Source organism: Panthera pardus, unplaced genomic scaffold (genome assembly GCF_024362965.1).
Source record: "Panthera pardus isolate Hobbes unplaced genomic scaffold, ASM2436296v1 HiC_scaffold_3, whole genome shotgun sequence".
Lineage (NCBI taxonomy): Eukaryota > Metazoa > Chordata > Mammalia > Carnivora > Felidae > Panthera > Panthera pardus.
In genome coordinates, this window is record NW_026526876.1 from 14,633,700 (window position 1) to 14,659,019 (window position 25,320).

The 25,320-nt window shown below is 57.6% G+C and overlaps 1 protein-coding gene across 4 annotated transcripts in view; it reads right to left on the reverse strand.

Annotated features, from left to right (window-relative positions):
• The window catches only part of RPTOR (regulatory associated protein of MTOR complex 1), a 330,740-nt gene that overhangs the window by 121,119 nt on the left and 184,301 nt on the right, over positions 1–25,320 (reverse strand). For all 4 annotated transcript variants that reach the window (XM_019465972.2, XM_019465973.2, XM_019465976.2 and 1 more), the window contains one exon: positions 13,797–13,856. In XM_019465972.2, coding sequence (XP_019321517.2) covers positions 13,797–13,856 — 60 coding nt within the window. The remainder of the gene's footprint in view (positions 1–13,796; positions 13,857–25,320) is intronic.

The following is a 25,320-nucleotide window of genomic DNA, read 5'->3' on the forward strand; positions in this document are numbered from 1 at the left end:
GGGGAAAACAAGAAAAAAAACCCCGCCAGACCCAAAAGACCACGTTGTAGGATTCCATTCCTAGCAAATGCCCGGAAGAGACGAATCCACAGGGACAGAAGGACTGGTGGTGTCGGGAGCGGGGGCAGGGGTGGAATTCGCCGTGGGCGGCACGAGGGGTGTCACGAGAGCGACGGGAATCCAGCTACTGTGGTGACGGCGGCTCGGGTTGGCGGACTTACTGGGGCCCATCGAACACGGAGATGGGTCTGCAAATAACACCCAGTAAAGCTGCCGAGCAGATACAGAAGGAGCAACCCTCCAAAGCCTTCCCTGGTTATAGAAACGACGCTACAGAAAACACCACTGCTCGCCTTTTACTTCCCTTGTGAAACGTCATGCTTTCTGCACGGACTCGATGCAGAGGCAGGAGGGGACCGAACCGTTTACTGTCGTCTTCGTCCTACATCAAACTAAATTAAAATTCTACCTTTTGGATGCAGAATTCTCTCCCTTCTCCTTCCCCTTTCGCTCCCCTAATAAATCAACGAGTGTTTTCCACTGGGAAAGCCAGTGATTTCTCGCTTCTCCCCACGTGACGGAGTGCTGTGTGGGCGGGAGGTGCGTCGTGAGCCTCGCTTCCCGTGGCCCGGCTCTCGGGGGGGCGGCTCTGATCCCGAGGGCCACTTCACTGCGCTAAGACCGCCGTCTCTGAAGCTTCCGCCGGTGGCCCTGGGGCTGGCACCTGGCACCCTGCAGAAACGTGTCACACGCAGCGGCCATGTCACGACCCCTGAATGATCTGAAGACACTCACGTGTCGTCCAGAGTCTCCTCCCCTGCGGGTCCCCGAAGGTGCCCCTCGCCCGAGGCGCCATTCTGCGCCCTGCCGCATCCCCAAGGCATCCCTCCTCTGGGACCCTTCTGGTTTGGGAGCAGTTACACAGAAGAGCTGACTCAAATCAAGCTCAGTTTACTACAACCCTGACTGTCCCCACACGGGCTGGCGTTCTGTCGAATCGCCCCAATTCCGCGCTCGTACGTGTGAGTTCTTAGGACACCGTGAGGTTAATACACGGAATTCTGTGTTCTGGTATTGGGTCCACGAGCAAATTCTCTCACTACCTCACAAAACAGTATTGCTCTTGTCTATCCGAGTTTCCGAAGGCTTCTCCATCGTTTTCCCGTACTTTCTGCAGTTGCTAGAGCGGGAGCACAGTGCTGTCACGAAGATGGCGGGGGGGGGGGGGGTGGCTGGCGTCACATGCCGCACAGGCTCCTGCTACCTGCGGGAGGAGGAGGAGCCTCCCGGACGCCCCAGGTGTCCCTGCAGAAGGCCGGGCTGACCGCCTTCCTCAGGGAAAAGCAGCGACGGCCCTCCCCGCGGCTCTGTGCCACCGGCTCCCTCTGCTGGACGCTGCGGTGAAGGCAGACTCAGGAGCCCGCGTCACCTGTGCTCCTCGCCCAGACCCAGCGGCCCCTCCCCTCGGAAGCCAGCCCGGCTGCTGCTCCTCCTGCTCCACGGGGTGGGCCCAGGTCTCCAGATCGCGAGGGCCCCCCGCTCACTGAACCACCACCCGCTCACGGGCGTCCACTGACTGCCCACGGCACGCTGGCCTCGCAGGGGAGGAGGCCGACCTCTAGCCGGGCGTCCGACCCTCGGCTCCGAGTACGTGACCCGCGGGCTGGTGAGCCCAGGCCGTCCTTGTGAACGGTTCCACAGACGGCGCCCGGAGCTGCCCGGTCGCACGGTGACCTCTCGTGCCGAGCTGCCAGCCGGCAGGGGGCAGGAGGCATCTCCTCCCCGGAAGTGAGGCCGGGGCAATCCGGGCCCACCCCCACGCCTCAGTCGCATCTGACACAGTGATCGGGCCCGGCTCCAAGAGGCGGCTAGAGCGGGGCGGGTGCGTTCTGAGCACTGACCCTGTGAAACCCTCTTTCCGAGCTCAGATCGTCCGGTGCAGCTCTGAGGCTGGTGTCCTCGGGTCAGAGAGGGCAGGCGCGTCCTCCACGCAGGCAACAGGGGGCAGGGACCCCAGGACTCACGGCGGAGGTGGGCTACGCCACCCGCGAGTGACCCCCAGTGAGTCCCCTGTCCACCCGCGAGTGACCCCCAGTGAGTCCCCTGTCCACTGGCGAGTGACCCTGACCGAGTCCCCTGTCCACCCGCGAGTGACCCTAAGTCCCCTGTCCATCTGCGAGTGACCCCCAGTAAGTCCCCATATCCCTTACTCTCGGCGTCCAGTGTCTGACCCCGTGGACTACACCCGCCAGGGCGTCTCACACGTCCAGGCAGAGCGAGGCCCGTGGAGGTGTCGCTGGTTCCCAGCGGGCTGGCCGTGTGGTGCCCAGTCCTGTGTCAGGGGCGCACCTCCGGGAGAGCTGCTTAGCGCCACTGCGCCCCCCCCTCTGCCCGATGCCACGGTGCCAGCGGCTGCGAGTGGGGCCTCGAGCGGCCAGCCCTCAGAGGAAGGCTGACGGGAAGATCGGGCGAGGGAAGGACGGGAGTGTGCCCGCCCGGACATGGGCAGAAACGGCCCGGGCGCTGGCTTGGGCACGTTGGGCAGAAGCCCACGCCTCCCCCTCCATGCCCCCCGGCCCCACGCGGCTGTGGCGACCCGTCGGGTCACCTGTCCGGCCCGCCGTGGCCCTGGACCTCGGCCGCGAGGGCCTCCGTTAGGCACGGGCACATGTTTTGTTCAGGACGCCGGAGGGCACAGAGGCACAGGCGGGCGGGAGGGCCTTGAAAGGCGCCACGCTGTTTTGTCCGTTTTGATGACGAGGCCAGGACGCTGGTGCCAGAGAGAAGGAAATGAGGCCCCGAGTGGCCAGTGCAGGTGCCCCAGGGAGGCCTGGGGCACTGCTCACGCTCCCCCCTTAGTGGCTCGGCACAAACTCATCCCAGGGCCCGGCCTCCGTCAGGCCGGCCAATCCCAACAGACAGGGAGGCGTGACGGGGTGTGCCCGCACACAGGGGACCCGGCGTCCCCGCTTCCCCTTACTGGCCTCAGAGGGCTCTGAGCGGGAGGCCCCAGCGGCGGCGCTCCGGGGTGCGGCTGACTCACGATGCTCCGGTGCGGGCGCGGGGGGCCTGCTGCTTTCTTAGCTCACAGTGTCCCCGCGTCCCCGCCAGCGACCCCCGCTCCGCCTCCAGATTAGCTTCCAGTGAGTCATTCGTCATCCCGCCCGTGACTGGCAGGCGTTCGTGAATTACTGATTTTCCACCTCAACCAGCCGGCACGATATATTCACGTTGGAAAGAACGGTACTTTGTGAATGAAGACTGGTGTCTTTCGGTCGCTTTCCTTCCAGACACGATATACGTGCACGATTGCGACCTGATGGCCGAGAAAACTCTAATCGCGACCACCGAGCCTGCGAAGTGACCCTGCAGACCCTCTGCCCGTGGGGGCCTCGGAGGACGCTGGCTTGCAGGGTGATGGCGTGGCTCGGCACACGGGCTCCAGGCAGCCTGCCTGGCAAAGCCCTGCTCCCACCCACCCCTGTGGTGAGCCCCTGAGCAGATGACCTGCCCACCCTGTGCCTCAGTTTCCCCTCCGTAGAGCGTGGGCAGCACCAGCGACTCCTTTAGAGGGTTCTAGCGAGGACTGTGAGAGTTGACACACAGAGAGCCCTTGATATGGCACCTGGCACACAGCAAGTGCTCAATAAATGTTCCCTGCTATCCTTCCCGACTCTCAGCCAGAAGGACCACGGTTGCCTTGTGTTCCCAAGCAACAGCTCACGACATCCTCTTACACCCTCCACCCCCCACCCCCACAGGGCGCGGCCAAGACCGGGGCTCTTACACATGGAGATTGCAGCAAAGCTGACAAATCGCTCGAGGGGTCAGAGCAGAACCACCCCCCCTGAGGCTTTGGCCTCAGCCTGGCATCCCTGGGCTCGGCAGCGGCCACACGGCTACACGTGCCCCGGGGGGGAGCGGGGCACGACAGCTCACTGTACCCTAGACACAGGGCTGTTAGCTCCCGAAAATATGCTGCTGACACAATAGATGTTAATTATGAATAATTTTCAGTGCGCTCTGTGCCTGCAGTGATCAGAATGCTAACTCACAGCCCCGCGGGTGAGGCTCACCGTCTCCCGGGCTCCCCCGTGCTTCCTGAGCGCCCTAACATTTCCAGTGTCGTTTAAGCGTTTCATTACTTGATCTCAGGGCTGAAAAATGTCCCTGAGTTTCCAGGCATGGATCTCATTGCCGCTCTCTCCGAGGACTCGGAATATAAATACGTGCCCCAGCGGCAGCGTGCTTATTTATCAGGCTGCCGGGTTCACGTAGATAATTAGAAATTGGGGGTGCTCAAGGAAGGTTCGCTCTAATTTACTTCTCGACACGGCAGCTTAATGAGAAAACAAATTCCTTCCCCGGCTTGAAAGATCGCTAAGTAATTATGAGACACACGCACCGCCTGTATCCTCTCTCCGCTCTTGTGCTGAGACCCCCAACAGCACGTGTTCTGCACACCTGACAAAGGTGGCAGGGGCTGGGAAGGGGTTAACCCTCGCTACCCAAGGGAGGCTCGTGTGCGGAGGAGGAGTCACGGTGGCAGCTGCTTGAAACAAACCGCGTTTGTTACAGAATTACCATGCAGCAATTTGACGACACCTGTCCATCCATCTCCCCAGGGATGGCAAAGAGGACCACGACACAACGACACAACACGGTTCAGGCCGGGTTTCTGACTCGCGGCGGCAGGGGAAGGCGCTGCCCCCCGCCCCCAGGACGGTGCTAGCAAGGTGAGGCTCACCGCCCCCACCAGCCTCCACGCCCGCCGCCTGGGGGCCTGTGACATGGGAGTCACCCGCCATCCGGCCGGCAGGGCAGGACATCGGCTGAGCTCAGAGCCTAATAAGCTGTGGCCCTGGAGACCTCCCCTCACTCAGAGCCACCCACGGAGGAAGGACAGCTTCCAGGGGACGGCAGGCGAGGGCGTGTGGGCATGGGACACGTACGTCAGGCGTGGCCACTCACCGGACCCATGTTAGGAAGATCCTCCACAGAGCAAGGGCGCCGGGAGGGAAGCAGGGGGCAGAGACAGACGCTATTCTTATTTTTTGTAGGTCATTAAAGTAAGGAAATAAAACCCAGTAACTCAGGCCCGTTTTCTCCATTTCATCTCCGTGTCATGACTTGTCACTCTCGTCGGAGGGGTGTAGTGACCAGGGTCACGGTCACACTCAGAGGTGACAGGTTCTCGAGTACAGGCACGACCCCGTGGCGAGGGGAAACGAGAGAGTAAGACCGGATGCACAACGAAAGGGCTCAGAATCCTTAAAAAGCAAGATCGGTGCCAAGTTCCGGCCCAGCGGACCTCACGTCTGCGTGTGGCCAGGAGTTCCACGGCCACGGCACAGTCCACGTGGCTCATGCCGTCTGCCACAACACTCTGCAGAGCCTACGACTTTGTTCAGAACGCACTGCTGACGAACGAACGAAACGGCACCCAGGGGCTGAGAAAACGGCCGACTCCTGTCTGGTGGTACGAGTGTCACGAGAAGAAGTCGTCTCACCGACTGACCGGGGCCGTGATCGGGTCACCCGGTGAGCTGCACTGGACGCCCACGCTGAGGGCCTCACGGCGAGGCGGGTGACGGCCACACACGTCCCACGCGGGGGCGACGGGGTCGGCTACGCAACCACCCCAGGGAGCCCCAGTGACGGATACCCCCCGCCAGCTTGCGTGCGGACGTGACCCCGGGGCCCTGGAGCCCCACGGTCTCGGGAGGAGAGCCGGCCACGGGAAGTGTCGCCCAGCCGGCCGCCCGGCTCTCCGAGGCCTCGCCAGCCACCACCCCACCAGCGTCGGCAACAGTGCGTAACCGTCTTATTATGGTTTCTCACACTCCTCGGAACTCATGTATCTTGGGAGGCCCGGGTGGTTCAGGCAGTCAAGCGTCCAGCTCTCGATTTCGGCTCAGGTCGCGATCTCACGGTTTATGAGGGCTCAAGCCCTGCCTCCGGCCCTGCGCTGGCTACGCGGGGCCTGCCTGGGATTCTCTCTCTCTCTCTCTCTGTCAAAGTAAAGAAACCTCAAAGAAACTTAAAAAACTAAAATCTGTATGTTTGAAACATTCCGTGTCTTCTCCAAACATAAGCTGCTCATAAGTGAAAACAGCACACTGACTTCGGGTCCCAGCCGAGGTTGAGGCTGGTGCACAGACGGTGTCCGTGTCCCCATGCTGCTTGGTCACGTGGTCGGGAAGGCTCACGTGGGGTGGACGTGTGTCACAGGATGCCTCCCGACAGCCCTCGACCCCCAGACAGTCTGAGGCAGGGGACGTTCCACACCCAACCCGGAGTCGGAACGATGTCTGTGAGCCGACCCGCTGACCCACCCAGGCGAGTAGGAGCGGTGAACTCACTGTCCGCTACTCCATTTTAGGAAGGTTTTGAAAAATATGATAACCCCACCCCCCCAAATCAGCTGTCGCCCAGAAGCATGGGGTTTTCATGCTTGGAACGCTGGAAAGAAGGAACGTGGCTGTAGGTCTCGCCCTTAGAGACCAATCTCTGGGCTTCTGTGTCAGGGTGGTGACAACGCTCACCCCGGGTGACAACTTCGCCCTAGAATGTGATGGGGAGAGCTCATCCTCGGGCACAGTGGCCCTGCGGCACGTCGAGGCCGGCGGGGACGGCGCACAGGGGCCCGGCTGGGCGGCGGCTTCCGGAATGACCAGACCGGCCAGGGGCCTGCCCAGCCTCTGTCTGCACCGCCAGGCCCGCCACAGGAGAGGCGGCCCCACATTGCGCGTGTTCGGAAATGCCCATCTTCTGTCCGCTCCAAGACCCGGTTCTGTTTTCTGTAGTCTCTCACATCTCGATGAAAGGATTTCACCTTGTACTTGAATTAAAACACAACACAACAAAACAGAAGCTCGCTCTGAGTCTGGACCGGTTTTCAGCTGTATGACCGCAGACCGCGTCTCTTCACGTCCTAAAGGCTCTGGGGTGGAGAGTGGGGACAGGCAGACCGCGCGAGAAAAGGCGCTCTGGCAGGAGAGCACCACACGGGGCGTGATGAGGCACTTGGCACGTCGAGGGTGAGCTCCAGGTCAAGCGTCCCATGACGGTGGGACTCGCGCACAGGAAGGGCCTGCGAATGGCCGAAGGACACCTGACGTGTCAGAAAGGGGCGACCACGCCAGCACGCGGCCCACGCAGCGAGCAGAGGGTAGCGCAGGTGTCTTTCGCCTGGCCCGGCCGCAGCACGGACCATTCGTGTTCAGCATCCCACATCGCATGCTCGGTTCTAAGCCACATACAGGACAGCCGTGGGCACGGACATGCCCCGCTGACGTGTGGTCGACGCCGCCTCGGGCCAGGGCAGTGGCGGGAGACGGACACAGCCCCAGAGGGGGAGAGCCGTACGGCCCCCGTAACCAAGAGCTACGATTCATGAGAAAAACCGGAGATGCTTTTCCGGGAACATTCTCTGAACGTATGATCCAGTCCAGGGACCTGGACGGCCCCATCAAACATAAACGTGCCACGTTTCTGCCTAGGCTGGGAGCTGCAAACTCAAATCTGCTTATTGAAAATGCTTCTGATAGACTAAGCACCACTGGGGGAAAAAAATCTAAAAATTAAAACAATAGGTTAACAGCATTTTCTTGTAAACGGAGAAACCTCTGAGGTAAAGCTGCAGAAGTTAAAAACCCGTATTTCCTCGGAAACAGACCCGGCGGCTGTGTCTCCTGGAGCCTCACGTCCAGGTATTTCCCCGGCGCTGTGGAATCCCGAAGTCTGGAACCCGTCCTGGCACAGCATAAACACAGCCCAACACTCACACGCAGCCTCGCCGTGGCCAGGTGACCAGGGGGCGCAGCGTCTCAGGCGGGGAGGGGCCCGGTGCGCCTCCGCTCAACCACGGGGGGTTGTGTCCGGAGGGCAGTGACTCAGGCCCAACCCAAGCACCGCGAACGGTTGCTGCAGTGGAGGCCTGGTCTGCCCTCTCCCGTCCCCGCCACGACCCCCAAACGAAGCCCCGTCCTCGACGCCCCGGGGAAAAGTGAGGTTCGCTCTGGACGCACGCAGCCTGTCCCGGTCACTCCGGACAGAGAGCTTGTCCGAAACCGGGATCACCTCTCCTCCACTGCACAGAGCTCCCCCAGAGTCACCAGCGGTAGCCACTGATCGTGACCGGGGTAGCCGCGTGAGAACACTCTCCTCCTCCAGGCTTTACCCGAAACCCAGAGGACATCCAGAAACCCGCGGCTCCCGGAAGGCGGGGCGAGGACCTGTGTTCGAGGGGCTGGGCTGGCGCCCAGGGAGAGCCGCCGTGGAGGCCGGAGGGCCGTCCTGCGAGCCTCGCCCTCAGCGCCGCAGCCGACCGCTCCGGGTCCGCGTTCCTTCCACCGCCCCCGGAGGCCCTCAGGAAGCAGCATAGAAGGTGCTGCTGGCGACATTGATGATGCTTTTCCTCTTAAATTAAAAGAAAAAGAAAAACCACACACCCAGCCTGCCCACACTTAACCGACCGTGGAGCACCCCTCGGCACAGTAGGATGGGGAGGAGAGGGGAGCACGGTGCGTGCTGGCCTCCGGAAGCGCAGGGCTGCACGGACGCCCACAGTGCGGGACGGATGTAAAACTAAGGCTTTCCGGGGCGCCTGGGTGGCTCAGTCGGTTAAGCGGCCGACTTCGGCTCAGGTCATGATCTCGCGGTCCGTGAGTTCGAGCCCCGCATCGGGCTCTGTGCGGACAGCTCGGAGCCTGGAGCCTGTTTCGGATTCTGTGTCTCCCTCTCTCTGACCCTCCCCCGTTCATGCTCTGTCTCTCTGTCTCAAAAATAAATAAACGTTAAACAAAAAAAAATTAAAAAAAAAAAAAACTAAGGCTTTCCGGGAAGGAAGCTGGCAGTCACAAACCCCGACACCATGACTTCGGAAAATAATGCTCGACGAAAAATACCAAAATCTTCGTGATCAAGGGTGTTCGCTTCCACTTGTCAACCCTCGTTAGCCAGCCTTCATGAAGCGAGTGAAGCCTCCTTCCCGGGGAACAGCAGGCACGTCTCACAGAAGAAAAGCCACTTCTCCGAGTCCTGGTCTCGGTTCCTTCCGCCCCGGCTCCTCCAGCCGGGCCGCGCCTGCCGGGCCTTCCCTGAGTCACTCCGACCCGTGCTCCCCGATGGAGTTCTGACTTCCCCACGTGACGTGTCAATTTTATTAACCGTACTGTCGTAGAGTAAGCTGGCTTTTGTGGGCGTGCAGATCTGAGCGGCCACCCCCACAACCAGGACGCCCAACATCCCATCACCCCACATTCCCTCACACTCCTAACCCTACAACCAGCGACCCGTTCTCCGACCCGATCGTTGTGTCTTTTCCAGATGGTCACGTGAATGGAATTAGACCAGGTGTCGCCCCCCCCCCCCGAGCTGCTGTTTGTGACCCCACAGTGCTTCTGGGGCCACCATGTGTCACGTATGAAATGTCCCCCCATTTCCCGCTGGCTGCGCCTGCTACACGATGCACATTCTGCTCATTCCTTCACCCCCGAGGACATGTGGTTGTTATCAGTTTGGGGCGATGACGGTAAGTCGCACAGATACCGGCATACGGGTTCCGTGCGGACAGTCTCGTTCCTACAGGACGGATTTCCGGGAGTGGGGCCCCGGGCCCCGTGGGAGGCCCACCTACCGCACAGCGGTACCACCTCGCCTCCCGCAAGGGCGCGTGGGATTTCCGGTCGTCCCGCACCCCCGCCAGCAGCACCGCGTGTCGTCAGCCTTTTGTTTTACTAACCCTGTGGTTTCAATGTGCGTCTCCCTAACGGTTAATGGTTTCGAGCATCTTTGCGCGGGCTTCCTGGCCGTCCTTCAATTCTCTTTGGCAAAGTCTCTTTTCAGGTCCTTTGTCCAGTTTTGAGGTTTTTTTTTCTTACTTTTGTTTTGAGAGATCTTCATATACTCTGGATACAAGTCCCTTGTTGGCTGTGTGATTTGCAAACATTCTCCCCGAGTCGGCGGCTTGTCTCTCCGCGGTCTGAGCTGTGTCTTCCAGGGAGTAAACATTTTAAATTTTTATGAGGTTGAATTCAACAATTTTTTTCTTTTGTGGGTCGTTGCTGAGGGCGTCAAGCTGCCGCACACACTTTACGTCTGGGAGAGTGACAGGACGGGAGCTGGCTGTCCCGACGTGGTCTGGGTACAGGGAGGCCTGCCTGGAGGAAAAGGGTCCCTCCAGGGCCTGGTTGCCCCGCCGGCCGTGCCACGGGCTAGAAGATGCCAGCCAGGAAGCAGAGCTGAACTGAACGCCAGCTTCCTCCCAGTAAAAAAAACAACAACAAAAAAAGAGGTTTAACCCAATAACTTAAGAAATTCGTATTTTTACTTAAGCGTCGGTAGCTCCTGTCCTCTGGAGAACTCAGAACATGCGACGCTCTTGCGTCCACGTGACTCATCTCGAGCGGAGTTTGGTCAAGAGCAGCCACGACCGTGCCGGGCGACGGGACGGGACAGGGCCGTGCGCACGGGGCTCCCCGGCCGGAGGGCGTGCGGGACACTGGCCGGCACACAGAGACGCTGGACGGCTGCCTCCCGCCCTGCCTGAGGGAGAGGAGCGCACGAGTGTGCCCCAGGCACAGGGGGGCAGGGAGGGAAACCGGCTCAGGAAAGCGTAAGCCGAGACCGCTCTGAACGGGCCACCGGAAGCAACCAACCCGTGATAAGACGTGACTGCTGAGAACTTGCCGGAAGCGGTCTGCATGTGGCAGCACGAGCTCGGGTACCGGCCCCCACCGCCCAGCCCACGTGTGCCACGGTGCGGCCCTCGCTTCCCGACCACGAGTGCGGGAGAGCCGGCAGGGACCGCACAGCACAGCCTGGGAGAGGGGAGTGCACCGAGCAGACGAGCCGGCCTCGAGCACCATCACGACAGCTGGACATCACCGCCTCCCGCCAGGCTGCAGCCCTGCGCACGCGGGGAGAGCAGGTGCACTGAGCAGCTGTGACGGGACGGCAGACACCGGCTCGCCCGTGTGCGCAGCACTGTGCACGAGGCCCGGCCACTCGCGCCCTCGCTGACCCCTGCGAACCGATGGCACCCTTCTGCGGTCCCGGCTGCGGAACCCTGTCCTGCCCGACCGATGGGACACGTTTGGCTCTCCCACCGGTGGCCGCACCCCTGGTTCTCCTGCTCCGGCGACTCCAGCTCGCCCTCACCGCGCGCCCCTGCCGTGGCCTCCCTAACGGAGGCTTCTGGGTCGCTGTCAGCCGTGGGCTGGTTTCGCAATAACCAAGACCTGCTCTTCAGCAGAACAGCTGCAGACCTTCCCGTCCGCCCTGATGGCACCGAGCGGTGTTCCGCCACCCCTGCCGCCATGACCATCCTGCTCACTCACCCCTGCCCCCATGACCGTCCTGCTCACTCACCCCTGCCCCCATGACCGTCCTGCTCACTCACCCCTGCCCCCATGACCGTCCTGCTCACTCACCCCTGCTGCCATTACCTGTCCTGCTCACTCACCCCTGCCCCCATGACCGTCCTGCTCACTCACCCCTGCCCCCATGACCGTCCTGCTCACTCACCCCTGCCCCCATCACCGTCCTGCTCACTCACCCCTGCCCCCATCACCGTCCTGCTCACTCACCCCTGCCCCCATCACCGTCCTGCTCACTCACCCCTGCCCCCATCACCGTCCTGCTCACTCACCCCTGCCCCCATCACCGTCCTGCTCACTCACCCCTGCCCCCATCACCGTCCTGCTCACTCACCCCTGCCCCCATCACCGTCCTGCTCACTCACCCCTGCCGCCATCACCGTCCTGCTCACTCACCCCTGCCCCCATCACCGTCCTGCTCACTCACCCCTGCCCCCATCACCGTCCTGCTCACTCACCCCTGCCCCCATGACCGTCCTGCTCACTCACCCCTGCCCCCATGACCGTCCTGCTCACTCACCCCTGCCCCCATCACCGTCCTGCTCACTCACCCCTGCCCCCATGACCGTCCTGCTCACTCACCCCTGCCCCCATCACCGTCCTGCTCACTCACCCCTGCCCCATCACCGTCCTGCTCACTCACCCCTTCCCCCATCACCGTCCTGCTCACTCACCCCTGCCCCCATGACCGTCCTGCTCACTCACCCCTGCCCCCATCACCGTCCTGCTCACTCACCCCTGCCCCCATGACCGTCCTGCTCACTCACCCTGCCTCCATGACCGTCCTGCTCACTCCCCCCCTGCCCCCATGACCGTCCTGCTCACTCACCCCTGCCCCCATGACCGTCCTGCTCACTCACCCCTGCCCCCATCACTGTCCTGCTCATTCACCCCTGCCCCCATCACCGTCCTGCTCACTCACCCCTGCCGCCATTACCTGTCCTGCTCACTCACCCCTGCCCCCATGACCGTCCTGCTCACTCACCCCTGCTGCCATTACCTGTCCTGCTCACTCACCCCTGCCCCCATGACCGTCCTGCTCACTCCCCCCTGCCCCCATGACCGTCCTGCTCACTCACCCCTGCTGCCATCACCGTCCTGCTCACTCACCCCTGCCCCCATCACCGTCCTGCTCACTCACCCCTGCCCCCATCACCGTCCTGCTCACTCACCCCTGCCCCCATCACCGTCCTGCTCACTCACCCCTGCCCCCATCACCATCCTGCTCACTCACCCCTGCTGCCATCACCGTCCTGCTCATGAACAAAGTTCCCAAAGGGAAGCAGGCCAGTCACATGCCCTTAGACACTCACTCAAAACCTATGAGGAGTAATTATATTCACTGAATTGTTTGCAGGCATCCTAATTCTTCTCCACTTACGTTTATGTGCATTCTGCGTAGAAAATTCAGACGATGGGCAGGAAGCCACGCCCGCCAGCACAGCTGCTCCCCCAGACCCCACACGGTGAGGGACTGTCTTACCTGGACTCCCGCCTGCAGACGGACATGCGGTCGTGAAAATGCCCTCGGCGGCCTCCTGTGCACATTGTTCACTTGCTTTTCTGCCCACAGAGCTGGGCACACCGTCTGTGCCGGTTCGAGCGGCACTGCCGTGGCCTTTCTGTTGCCACAGAGTGCCCGCGATCCCCAGCAGGGCCGTGCCCTTCGTGTCCCTGACGTGGACGTTTACACCTAACATTCCTGTCTGTTTCCCCTGACACGCAGGCAAGTAGTTTTCCAGGAGAAAAACCCAGAGGTATATTTGCCTTTCCTGCCTGACTTAATTAAACTCAGGCCTCGCTGTTCTCGCACACGATTTCCTCTATCAGGACTTAGAGAACTATTATCTTGTAGTTAATTCTGGAAGAAACGGTGTCCAGAGTGGAAGGTTTCAGCACAACCAGTAGGTGAATCAGGACGAGCCAAGGTGAGTCGACACACACACGCACGCGCAGAGCAGACACAAGAGTGTCCACGACAGGAGGGAGACGGGTCGCCGTCGACCTGGAAGGGCAGGGACAGGCCACACGACCGGGGCGCGCCCGCCTGGACCTCGGCCTTTCCCGAGACAGCACACAGGATGGGGGCGCCGGAGTTCAGCACGTGAAAGGGGGGCTGAGGGACAGGGGGTCAGCGCTAGGCCGTGACCTCACTAACCCACTTGGGGAGCAGAGAGACCTCTGGGAGCAGCCTCTGCTTTGGCGTTAGTGTTGGGAGTATCCGCAAATGTTCACGTGGATTCCGCTTTTCTTCCGTCGCGGCCCCACGCTTAGTCGTGTGCTACGCCGACCACCGGTGCCACCGTCGGCACACGGCCCTCCCCGAGGGCAGACGTCCGCACCCGCAGGCTGACAGCAAGCGCCTCCGAGAACCCCGCGGGCCCCAGAGCCGCACAGCGCCAATACCTTACTTACTTTTCTATTAAATCCAGTGTGACCCCGGGCACGAGACTCACGCACTTCTGCATGCAAAACCTGCAGAGAGAGGAGACACAGTCAGTCACAGCGCAGGGACAGAGGACACGGAGTCCCATCACGGGGACATTTAACGAGAAGTACCATGGGCCCCCAGTAAGCAAGGGGAGAAAGGGGGAGGCTGAAAACATAAACCCAGATTTTCTTAATTCTGGACCTTTCACATTTACGAAGAAATCCTCACTGCCCCCTCCCCCACCATCAGCGGAAGGAGAGAAACAGGACGCGGGGGCCAGGTGAGACAGGAAAGGAGGCATCCACCCAAACAGTGGACAGACCGGGTTCCCTTTCTTTTTCTCCTTGGTAAGAAAGCAAGCTGGGGAGAGTGCCGGAAGGAGTGCGAGTGACCTCCGGACACCCCAGAGAAAAACGTGGGCGGAGACACAGAAAAGCGAATTCGATCATATCACTTTGTTGCCATGAACTCGAGCGTCACAGTGAGACTGGACCCGGCAGGCCCCGTCTGCCGTGCGTGCACCAACGGGGGGGGGGGGGCAGGGGGCAGGCAGCCACCCTTCCTGCCTCCTGTCCCGGCCGCTGGCACCCAGCAGGGCAGAAGCCACGCTGAGTAACAAGGGCAACGTGCGGCACTTAGTGGGAGACACGGGAAACGCCTGCTTTACAAGTTAAGCTCAAATGGCCCTCCAACGAGCCGAGCAGACAAATGGCAAACACGCACAGCTCCAAGAAGCATTTCTGTGCATCACTAGCTGCACACGAGACGTGGGGGAAGGTCGGAGAGCAAGCAGCGGGCCCACGGGGAGGGACGGGCCCCAGGGCCAGGCAGACGAGGCCGGACACGTCCGAGGTGGCTGGGTGGGAAGGGCGAGAGGGAGACAGGGAGGGTCGGAGAGCAGCAGGGACGGAGGCTGGGAGGACACACGGCTCCCGAGGGCGGCCTCCAGGGTGGGGGCACGTGCAGTCGGCTGCCGGGGACCCCTGGGCACCTCTGGGGGCCGAGCCTCGCCCGCCAGCATGCAGGAAGTCGTTTTCCTGGTAGTGGCTGTCGTAGCCGGTGTGGTCCCGTTCAGAGGGAAGCAGCACAAGTGAGGGTCTCTGCCTGGCGGAGAGGGCGGCCCCTCCCATGGGCACAAAGGGCTCGCGGCCCAGATGCTCCATCCGCCGGCCAGTTCCATCCCACGCAAATCCTGTTTCCTCGGCTTCAGATGGCTCTGCCCGCACCCCCAGTCACCACCGCCCCCGCTGGCAGGTTCAGAGCAATCAGGATCTCTCGTCGTGGGACAGAAAGGATCTTCGGGAAAGACGTCTTCGTTCTCATCCTGGGTCCTCTGCAAACCGTGCCAATTTGTTGTTTGTTTTTTTACCTATAATGTACTTACTGACTGGCACTTCTGGATTTCGGTGATGACAGAATAATCTGTATCCCGCTAGTCCTTTTATCAATAATGATAATCAGTTCTGGACAAAATGCAAAACACAGCCACGTGAAGGCACCAAGAAGCGAACAGATACAGACAGAAAGGGAAGGGATGTGACCCTCGACGGAGCAAGTCTGGGTGAGTCTGCTCCACCCGGAGAGCCCCGCGGGCACAGCCCAATCCACGCAGCACGCGGGGGCCACGCTCAGGGGAGAGGCAGCCGCCTCGGCTGAGCAGTGGCTCGGAGCCCCTGGCTGACCCTGCCCCAGACACGCGTGGGGCGGGACTCCAAGGGGCCCCGGGGGGACAGCGGCCGAAAGGACGGACGGAGATTTCGACACCGCCCGCCGGCGTGCACACAGGCAGGGAGCGCCGGCACGCCACATTAAAGGGCCGGATTCACATCTGGACTTCCCACAGGACTCCCGGGGAGGCGATCATGTTCCAGGATTCAGAGCCACATCCCAGCACCAAGAGCAAAGTCAAAGGAGACCAGTCCTACCACCAAGAGACCACAAGATCACGCAAACGGCCCGCGAGCAGAGAGCCAGACGCTCCTCAGAGGTTCCTAACCGTGGCGCCCACGACGGAGTATCCTATCTAAAATTTAGAGAAAAAACAGGCCACAGAACCAGACTCACGGTTGGCCAGCTTCTGGGGTTAGCACACAAAGACTTTGAAATTGTAAAAAACAACTTAAGCGTCCTCTGGGAAGTAAGCATTTTAATACACCTGCTGAAAACACGAAGTTCTACTAAGCAGAAAATTAAGCACAGGGACACCACGCCTGAAAAGGTTCACGCTGTGGTTCTTCGTGGGAGCGCGGCGTGGACGGATCCGTCACGGAGGCTCCACGAGTGTTACCTTGGCCAATGATGCCGAGGCCCTTTGCGCCAGAACTGTCGACGACTTGTTTCTTTTTCACACTGTTCTCTCCTCCCCTACGTGACACTGTTGCTGGCCCACGGAAGGCCAAAGAGCAGGCAAAATCACACGCGGTGACGATGGCTCAGAAGCCCTAAGATCAGATGCCAGTGGTTCTAATAACACAGCCAGTGGTGCTGTTCGGTGCGCGACGGAGCTCAGAAACGGGCTCGGGCCGTTTGTGACGCCTCTTTGTCAGACGCGCCAATCCCAGACCGTCGGCGAGTCCCGTCTGCTCTGCTAGCTGCACAGCACCTGACCCGACCCCTGCTCACCTCCTACCCGCTGACCTCCCAGGCCAGGGTGTCCGGCCGGGCACTAGGACGCTTGGGGCCGGATCATTCTTTGTCAGCAGGCGGCATCCTCACCGCGGCCCACGAGATGCCAGCAGCACCCAGGCCCCGACCGTGACAACCGAAGACGTCTCCCACTGTTGCCGAATGGGCCCTGGGGGGCAGAACCACCACGGCTGGGGGCCACAGCCCCAGGCCAGGCACCCGTATCTCACACATTTTCCAGACCAGTCTCTCTGCTTCCACTCTTGCCTGCCCTCCCTACCCCTCTACCCAGCAGCCCGAGCAAGCCTTCTAGGAGGGAATGTGAAGAAGGAACGTTGAAGTAAGTCGTTTCACCTGCTTCACAGCCCTCCAGAGGCTTCCTGCCCCTCAGAATAAAAGGCAAAGTCCTCACAGAGACCCACCGAGGAGGGTCCCGCGGGACGCGGCTCCCGGCCACTGCTCTGACTTGAGCTCCCCGCGCTCACCCTTGCTCACCCGGCTCCATTCACCCTGACACGTCCTGTTCCTCCAACACACCAGGCAGAGACCCGCCTCAGGGCCTTTGCACTCGTGGTTCCCAAGGCCTGCCGCATCCTTGGCCCGGAAAACTGTGAGATTTACTCCTTTTTTTATCTAGATTTTGACCTCCGCTCTCTACCCCTTCACTCTGCTTTTTAACACCGGTATTTCTCACTCCCTGATGTTGTATTAGATAGCTGTTTACAGCTCACCTTTACTGCAGAAGGTAAGTTTGGGGAGTAAAAGGACTTGTGTCACCCTGTTCATCAGTACGTCCCAGTGCTTGATGGTGCCCAACAGATAGTTCTGATAACCGACAAATACACGTGAGCACCCGAACACGGCAGGAGACTGATTTGGTGGTTGTCATGGATTTCTAGCATTTCACCTATATTCTGCTCTTCCTGTCACTCTTGAAAGCAGGTAGCTTCCAGATTCTATGCAGAACAAATTCATTAATATTAAAAAAGAAATAAAGACAAAACCTAGTTCTGTAACCTCAAAACGTATCATGTAAGTGCTTGGTGTTGTTCCTGAGAATGGGAATACAGTAAATATTTTTCTAACTAAAATAAAAACCAACAAAAGAAAACACGTATTTGCCATAAAAAAACATAAAAATACAGCAAATTGCAAGTGAAAATTACCCCAAATCCGAAAACTGCTAACATTTTCACTTTTGCCTTTTGCAAAAAATCGAATCCTTCTGATTTAGTTTGTCGTAGGACGACAGGAAACCACGGTCACTGTGAAGTCCCAAACCGCGCAGACGTGCGTGACGGGCGTGCAAAGCCTGTGGTCTGGCCCCCACCCTCCGGCGCAGACGGGGCCACTGTTAACACTGGTTCCACCCTGCATTTCCAGACCGTGCCCAGCCCGTGCCCGCAACCGGTGTCTACGACTGGGCTTGTTTCCTTCTACCAGAGAATATTGTCATAGACGTTACAGCTATTTCTTAAAAACATTTGTCCCCTAATATTTTCAAACCTTCGACAAAGTTGGAAGAATCTGCCAGGAAGTGCCTGGGGCCCAGCATTAGCGTCTGATGTCATCACATCTCCGTCTCTCCCTCGGTTGATTCACTTTACTTTTGGGGCGGGCACCGCACCCCTCCCCCCTCTGCACTCTTCGGCACGCACGCCTAAATCCCCAGATTTGCTCGGTGCTTTCGCCTGCTGATGCTGATGTAGGATCACACGCAATGAGAGCACACCTCTTACTGTACATTCACGGAATTTTGACAAAGGCACACACCTGCGTTTTTTCAGTAAATACGGTAAGTCCTGTAAACCTCTTAACGATCTTCATGATAACGTTTTCTCTTCTCTAGTCCTATTGTAAGAATACCACATAGAACACACACAAAATATGTTTTAATGAGCTGTTATCGGGAAGGTCTCCCACGGAGACCACGACCAACATCCCAGAAGCTTCCCTCCAGCCTTCCCGGGCAATGCCCACAGAGACAGACCTTGCTCTGATTCTCCCAGTGACTTACTCACAAGCGTCCGGGGTGTACTTTTATACCAGGCCCTTTTCAGCCAGCGTGACTTTGAGGTTTATCCGTGGTCCTGTCTGGATCATGAGTTTATTCTGCTTTGCCGCTAACTGGCGCCCCATCATCCCATCACTGGAATAGACCGCAGGTTACCAGGCTGTTTCCTAACCTGCCCTCGTGTGTCTTGGGACGGTATGAAAGCCGACACGTAGAACGTGACCTTCTTCAACGTCTGAATGAACCCCGTTTGTATGAACACTGAGTCTGTTGTCCTCAGGACGCATTCTTAGAAGCAAACCTGCCTGATGAATGGGTGCACTTGTGCTGAATTACTCCCCATTGTCTGAGGGCCTTCCAGACAGGAAGAGTCACTTATTGTCACATCAAGGCTGAACGTGCTCAGGTTCTCACTTCCTGCCAATACAGGGTTTATCACCATAAAAAAACAAAACAAACGTCTGCCCAACTGATAAGTGACGTATCATGCCAATGTCTTTGGTTAATATTGAGGTTTAATGCCAGTTAATAATTTTTTAATTGCTTTTCTTTTGCTTGTTGCCTGTTCACGCCCTTTGCATTTTTGTATCGAGGTACTCATCCTTTTACTGATCTTTGTGTTTCCTACGTTAAAAGAATCAACCTTTTGTTATACGCTGCACGATCTTCCCTCATTTATAAATGGACAGTTGACCCAAAAACCAACACAGGGGCGAGGGGCACCACCTCTCCCGTAGACAAAAATCCACGTGGAACTTTGGACTCCCTGAAACTTAGCTACTAATTTAGCCTGCTGCTGACTGGACGCCTTACCGATAACAGTTAACTGAAACATATTTTGTACGTGTGTCACAATAATGCATATTATTATGCATGATTATAATGCATTATAATGTAATGGCGTTCTTACCATAAAGCAAACTAGAGAAGAGAAAATGTTGTCATGAAAATCGCAAGAAAAGGTGCATTTACAGCACGTCCGGTACTTACCGAAAACAGTCTGCATGGAAGCAGACCCGTGCAGTTCACACCCGAGTCGCTCAAAGGCCGACTGCATTTTGAATTTTGTTTTCTTTGCCATACAAAACTTAAGATTTGTGTTTGATAAAATCGGCCACTCCCTTTATGGCTTTTTAATTCTCCCAGCTGACATTCTTTCTAGCACTTTTTTGAGTTTTCTTTTTCACATTTAAATCTTCATTATGTTTGGAATTTTTTTATTAAGAAAGGGGGATTAAAGATTTTCAAATGGTAAGCCACTTGCCCCGGATACTAGACGCTGAGTGATTTATTCTTTTTCTAAATTACAAATTCCGACACGTATAGATTCTGTTTCTGGAGCTCTCTATTCTGTCCCACTGACTCGAATGTCCACTCTTATTCTGACTGTACCTTGAAGTGGCACTGATAACTGGTAGGATGAGGCTTCTTTCAGAAATCTGTTTTCTTCTCTTTTTTAAAAATTTTCACGGCTGTTCTCAAACATTTATTCTTCCAGTTGACCTTTAAAATCAATTTGTCAACACTGTGCTAAATTTATGGTTTAATTTACGGAGAATTTATGTCCTTAATTTACCGGGTCTCACCCCGTAATGGTGTGGCCACCTCCTCCCTTTATCAAACTGTGTTTCGTTCCAATCAGTCAAGTTTTATGGGATTTTCTATACACGCGTGCGGTGTTCTGGGCCAGCTCATTCTTGTCATTGTCTGTTGCTGTCACTGCCGTGAATCAGATTTCCTTTCCTTCCCAGGATTTCCTTGCTGGCTATATTTTTAATATATAAAAAAGGTAACACGTTGCAAACAATTATCGTGAAGTCTACCATATGTGAAAAGCATGAGACACAGGAGTGAGTTTAAGCAATAATAATGTAAATACAACCACTGCCCAGATAAAGAAATGGTGCAGCCCCACACCCACAGGACCGTGGGGACCCCAGGCACCTGCCGCGCCCCCTCAGAGGCAGGGCTCGCCCGCGGTGCTGGGCCAGCGGCCGGCCACTGCTAATCGTTTTCCAAAGCATTTTTTTGTTTTGCAAAGCTGAAATTCAGATCACACGTAAATAATGCAAACGTGCCTTCTCTTTAGAAGACGTACACCTTTCATTTTGATTTCTCATCTAATTGCGATACAGAGTAGCACTTCCAGAACGGTTTGTTGAATGAATTAGAGTCAGCACACACGCCCTTCTCCTGGTGCTTCTCACACTGATGGAGATGCGGAGGGACGGTGGCAGCTGCTGTGGAAGAGATTTCTCTCATGTGAAGGAAGCAGCCTTCTATTTTTATTACAAGTTTTTATTAAAATTCATTTTTAATTTGATCAAATAACTTTCCTACTTGCACCTATTAAGATGATGAATTATATTAATAGGTGGCCTAATAGAAAGCAATCAAAGCAGTCCCGGGATGGAGCTCACGTGGCCAAACTTTATTGTTCTCTTACTGTCTGTAGGCTCCTAGTTGCCGATGGTTTATTTCGAACTCAACTGTAGCAGCTCTGAGTGTGTGTGCGTGTGTGTGTGTGCGTGTGCATGCCTGCATGTGTCTCTGTATTGCCCTGTGTCTCTGTGCATGCACACGGAGTCGTGGTCACCTCTGGAAAAGCGCGTGCCGTGGTGAAGTGCACAGTGAGCTCCACTCCACTGTATTAAGATCTCTCTCGCGGGTTTCTAGAATCATCATCTGTATGCTGAATCTTCATTCTCTTATTTGTTTGTGCTTCTCATTTTTTATTGCTTTCCATTTCCTGGAACACCTACTCACTGGTAACGGATTTTAAGGTCACTTAAATTTTGGAATGAAATTTTATTTCTTAAATCTTTTCCTTCTCTTTGCTGGTTCTCTTTTATTTTGTCATCTTAATATTTATCTCTCTCTTTTTTTTTTTCTACTGAGACTGTTTTTACATCATTTCACCGCAGGCACAAAGCAGCTGCCGTGTCCTCTGCCCTGGCACAGGAGAGCCTTTGGTTATTCACAAGGACCCTTCTGGCCACAGCCGAGGCTACGCTGACGAGGGGACTCAGGGAGGGGGCCGCTCACCAGAAAGAGCAAACACTGGACAGAAGGTGGGCACCTTCAGCACTCCGGGAGGCGGGCAGGGGGCTGGAGGCCGAGCTCCGTAAAACCTCTTGAACCAGGAGGTGTGGAGAGCTTCCCAGCTCAGGAAGACACCGGCACTGCCTGGAGGGGGCGCACCTTCTGTCCAGCTCCTCTGTCTAGGAGCTGCTCCTATGCCCGGTGGCAGCTGGGGGACAGAGGACGGCCCTGGCAGGCTGCTATTCAAGTCTCACTTGCACGATGTTCCCACCGAGGTTGTGCTCGGCAAGAGAGACCGGCTGGGAGCTCTCTTCCACAGGCGGCACCGGGCGCCTCCCGGAGCCCACGAATGACATGCCCAGAAGCTTCCCCAGCCCTGACTGTGTTCACAGAGGCCTCCCCAGTGTGAAGCGCTCCCAGAAGACGTCGGGCTTGGAATATTCCCTTCTTAAAAGGAACTTGGGGAGACAACTCAAAGGGGCGATAAACACGCTTCAAGTAAAACAAGGAAATTCTTTGGCATTTCATTTACTCCAGCAGGTTTCAAAAAACAACCCCCCACTTGAAACCAGTGCGTCAATTACCTGGAATTTGTAACTAAATTAAAAGCCTGCGGTTTGGTATTGTTAGGTCCTAATTTGCTAACTTTAAATAGCTGCCCCTGCTAACGATGCCTGGCAGCATACTCTCCCGAGGGGCGTCCAGCCCGGAATGAGGACACGACTCGAGGGCTCAGGAGCTCACTATTTCGGGGCCGCCCCGCCTCAGGAGCCAGCCAGCTCAAAGAAGAGCTGATGATCCCATCGGTCAGAGGAGGACAGACACCCCTTCATCTGCGCTTTCTTCCGTGCGAGGCAGCGAGCTGACCCCGTCTGTCTCGGGGCCGCAGCCCCAGGGCCGGGCACTGGCGGGTGTCCCTGGGGCCCCAATAGCACCTGCCTGGAGCGTGAGCCTGGACACCTGTGGACACGTTTTTCAAGGGAATGGTGTGAGCTTCGTGAGGGTTCTGTCCTTTTAGTTCAGAAGAGATTAAAATGTCTTTAAAAAATGCATGTTGAAGTATTGGGGGGTTAATATCAGAACGTCTATCATTTACTTAAATTAGGCACATAAACAACACAACGAAGCAAACAGTTGTAAAAGGGGGGTGATGAGTACACAGGGTTCATCTCACTACTCTCTCAACCGTTTGTTAGAACGGCTGGAAACATCCCACGATAAAGAGTAAACAGAGACGAAGAGACAGACGGACTCAGTACAGACGTTCCTGTGTTGATGAGCCAATGTCAGGAAAATATTTAAGGGAAATATGTACGTTTTTCAAACGTCAGTCGTCTGTTTCCACTTTTGAAGACTGTCGACCCTTCGAGGGAGGCCCCGGCCTCTCCTGCCACCGCACTCATGTGCAAATGCAGAAAACCAGCTCTTTCCTACAAAGCAAGCCTCTTCCTTCAGGTGGCTCTCATGGCCCACAGCCAAGGAAGGAGGCCTCGCACACCTGGCCAGCCCTGCTGGCCTTCCCACAGAGGCCGCCTGGTAAAGTAGGATCCGGCTTGTTCGAGACCACTTCAGACTCTCCAGCCTCCTCGGCCCGGTGCAGACCCTGGCTGAGAAGGGAAAAGAACACGACCTCCTGCCAGAGAGGAGAGGTGAGCAAACGCCAACCCTCCCCGAGGAAGCCCAGCCGGGTCAGGAAGGCCCAGCTTTGCAGGGCGGGGACTCCTCCTGTGACAGGAGCGTGGCGCTCCGGCCTGCTCACCCAGGACCCCACGAGAGCCCCCCCTGCAGTCTGACTTAGCAGCCTTCTTCCGGCACCATTAAAAATCAGCCAGTGGTGGGGCGCCTGGGTGGCTCAGTCAGTTAAGCGTCCGACTTCGGCTCAGGTCATGATCTCGCGGTCTGGGAATTCAAGCCCCGCGTCGGGCTCTGTGCTGACGGCTCATAGCCTGGAATCTGCTTTGGATTCTGGGTCTCCCTCTCTCTCTGACCCTCCCCTGTTCATGCTCTATCTCTCTCTGTCTCAAAAATAAATAAACATTAAAAAAAAATTTTTTTTTTTTTAAATCAGCCAGTGGTGCAGAGAAAGGGGGCAGGGGGCGGTGGCTGAGGCTGTGACCCCAAGGGAGCCCCGGCGCTCAAGCACCAGGACAAAGTGGTGCTCAGGGGCAGAGAGGGAAGGCTCACCCCTAAATATACACCTGTTTATACTCACAGGTGGCAGCCGGCCTCCATCCGTCTTTGTCTAGGATAAAAGGTGGCCTTGGGGCGGACGCATGAAGTTAAATTTAGGTAAAAATTAAGTGACTAAACCTGCGTAGTCCTTCCTGTTTAAAAAACCTGACTACTTTCCAGTGGCACCAGGCTGACTCCCGGAGAGGGGTGTGTGGTGTGGGGACGCGACTCCACGTGGAGAGCGGCTGTGGTTCCCCAGTGGCAGCCGCGAGCTGACCCGCGGTGACACGACCACAGACAACCCGGGATGTGCTCTCCTGGTGGCCGCACCTGCCCAGGACCACAGGAGGCCGGGGGCTGCGGCCACACCACCTCCTACACGTCCCCTGCGGCCTACTTACAAGCCTGCTGTTATCATCCTATCTCGCGGGGGGAGAAGGCTGAGGTTCGGGAGGTCCTGAAACTACCCAGCCAGCCAGCCTGCCGATTGCAGAGCCCTCCTCTGGACCCACGTGCCACGTGTGCCCACGTGGGGCCAAGGTGATCAGACCCAAACTCAGAAAGAGCACCTGCCGATTTCTCTTGGCAATCATAGAACGTGTCCGATGTGTCACCCCAGACCCGACCCGGGAAAGCAGGGGAAATGAGGAAAGAGGGAGGGTGGCAGCTTATGAGCAAGGACCCCCCGCTGCACGAGGGAGGCCCAGGGGCCAGGAGCCCCCAGACCCGAGGCAGCGTGACCAGGAGAGACACGGAAAGTGCGCTCAACCCGCTCAACCCGTTCGTCTTTGCCAGGAGCCTCGCAGGACTCTCCATCCGAGTCTCCTCGTGGCCTGGACCACGGCTGACGTGCCGGCTGGCCAACAGCTGTGCGCTGGGCCGCACGCCCTCGTCCACTCGCCTTCCTCGGGACTGAAGTCTCAGTGGTTTTCACGCCTGGTGTTCACGGCGAACCCACTGCCGAGTCCCGCGGCCCCCAACACCAAGCTCTCCCTGCGTGCTTTCCCTCCACTCACACCTGCAGTTATGCTTCGGGAAGCCAGAACGCCCAGGGTATGTCTCCAAACGTTAATAGCAGCAACACGATTTTAATTTCTTGCCAGTGAAACATTTATCAATTAAGTGGACCGGTAAGTACCAGATATCTCAGCTGCTTTATGAACCGTGAGTCTGTGCCTATTAACTTAATAGAAGCAGATGGACGTGACGGTAACATTGCCGGGGATTTTGGGGGGGGTGGGGGGGGGGTGGTGGATCAGCCAGAGGCACGCGGAGCTTACACGAGACAGCGAGCTCTCCACAGCGGCCGAGAACTGCACAGACAGCAGGCGGAGTCTGAAGTCCAGACGCCCTACCCGCTTCTCCGCACTCGCGACCAGCGCAGCCGCCAGGAAGCGGTTCCCGAGGGCCGGGGCGGGAAGAGCGCGACTGGGAGACTGGGCTCCTTGCTGGCGTGCCGGTGGCGACCGGGTGAGTTCACGTCGATCTTCGGCGTCCGCTGTGTTCCTTAACGTGCACGGTACACGTTCTGTCCTCAAGCCCTGGGGCTCCTTAAGCGGGCGGGGGCTTGGAGAACACGCCGAGGGTGGTCGCGTGGCCATACTTGCCGATCTCATCTGCCGTGCTCCTCGTCCATGCTTTGGATATTATCAGGT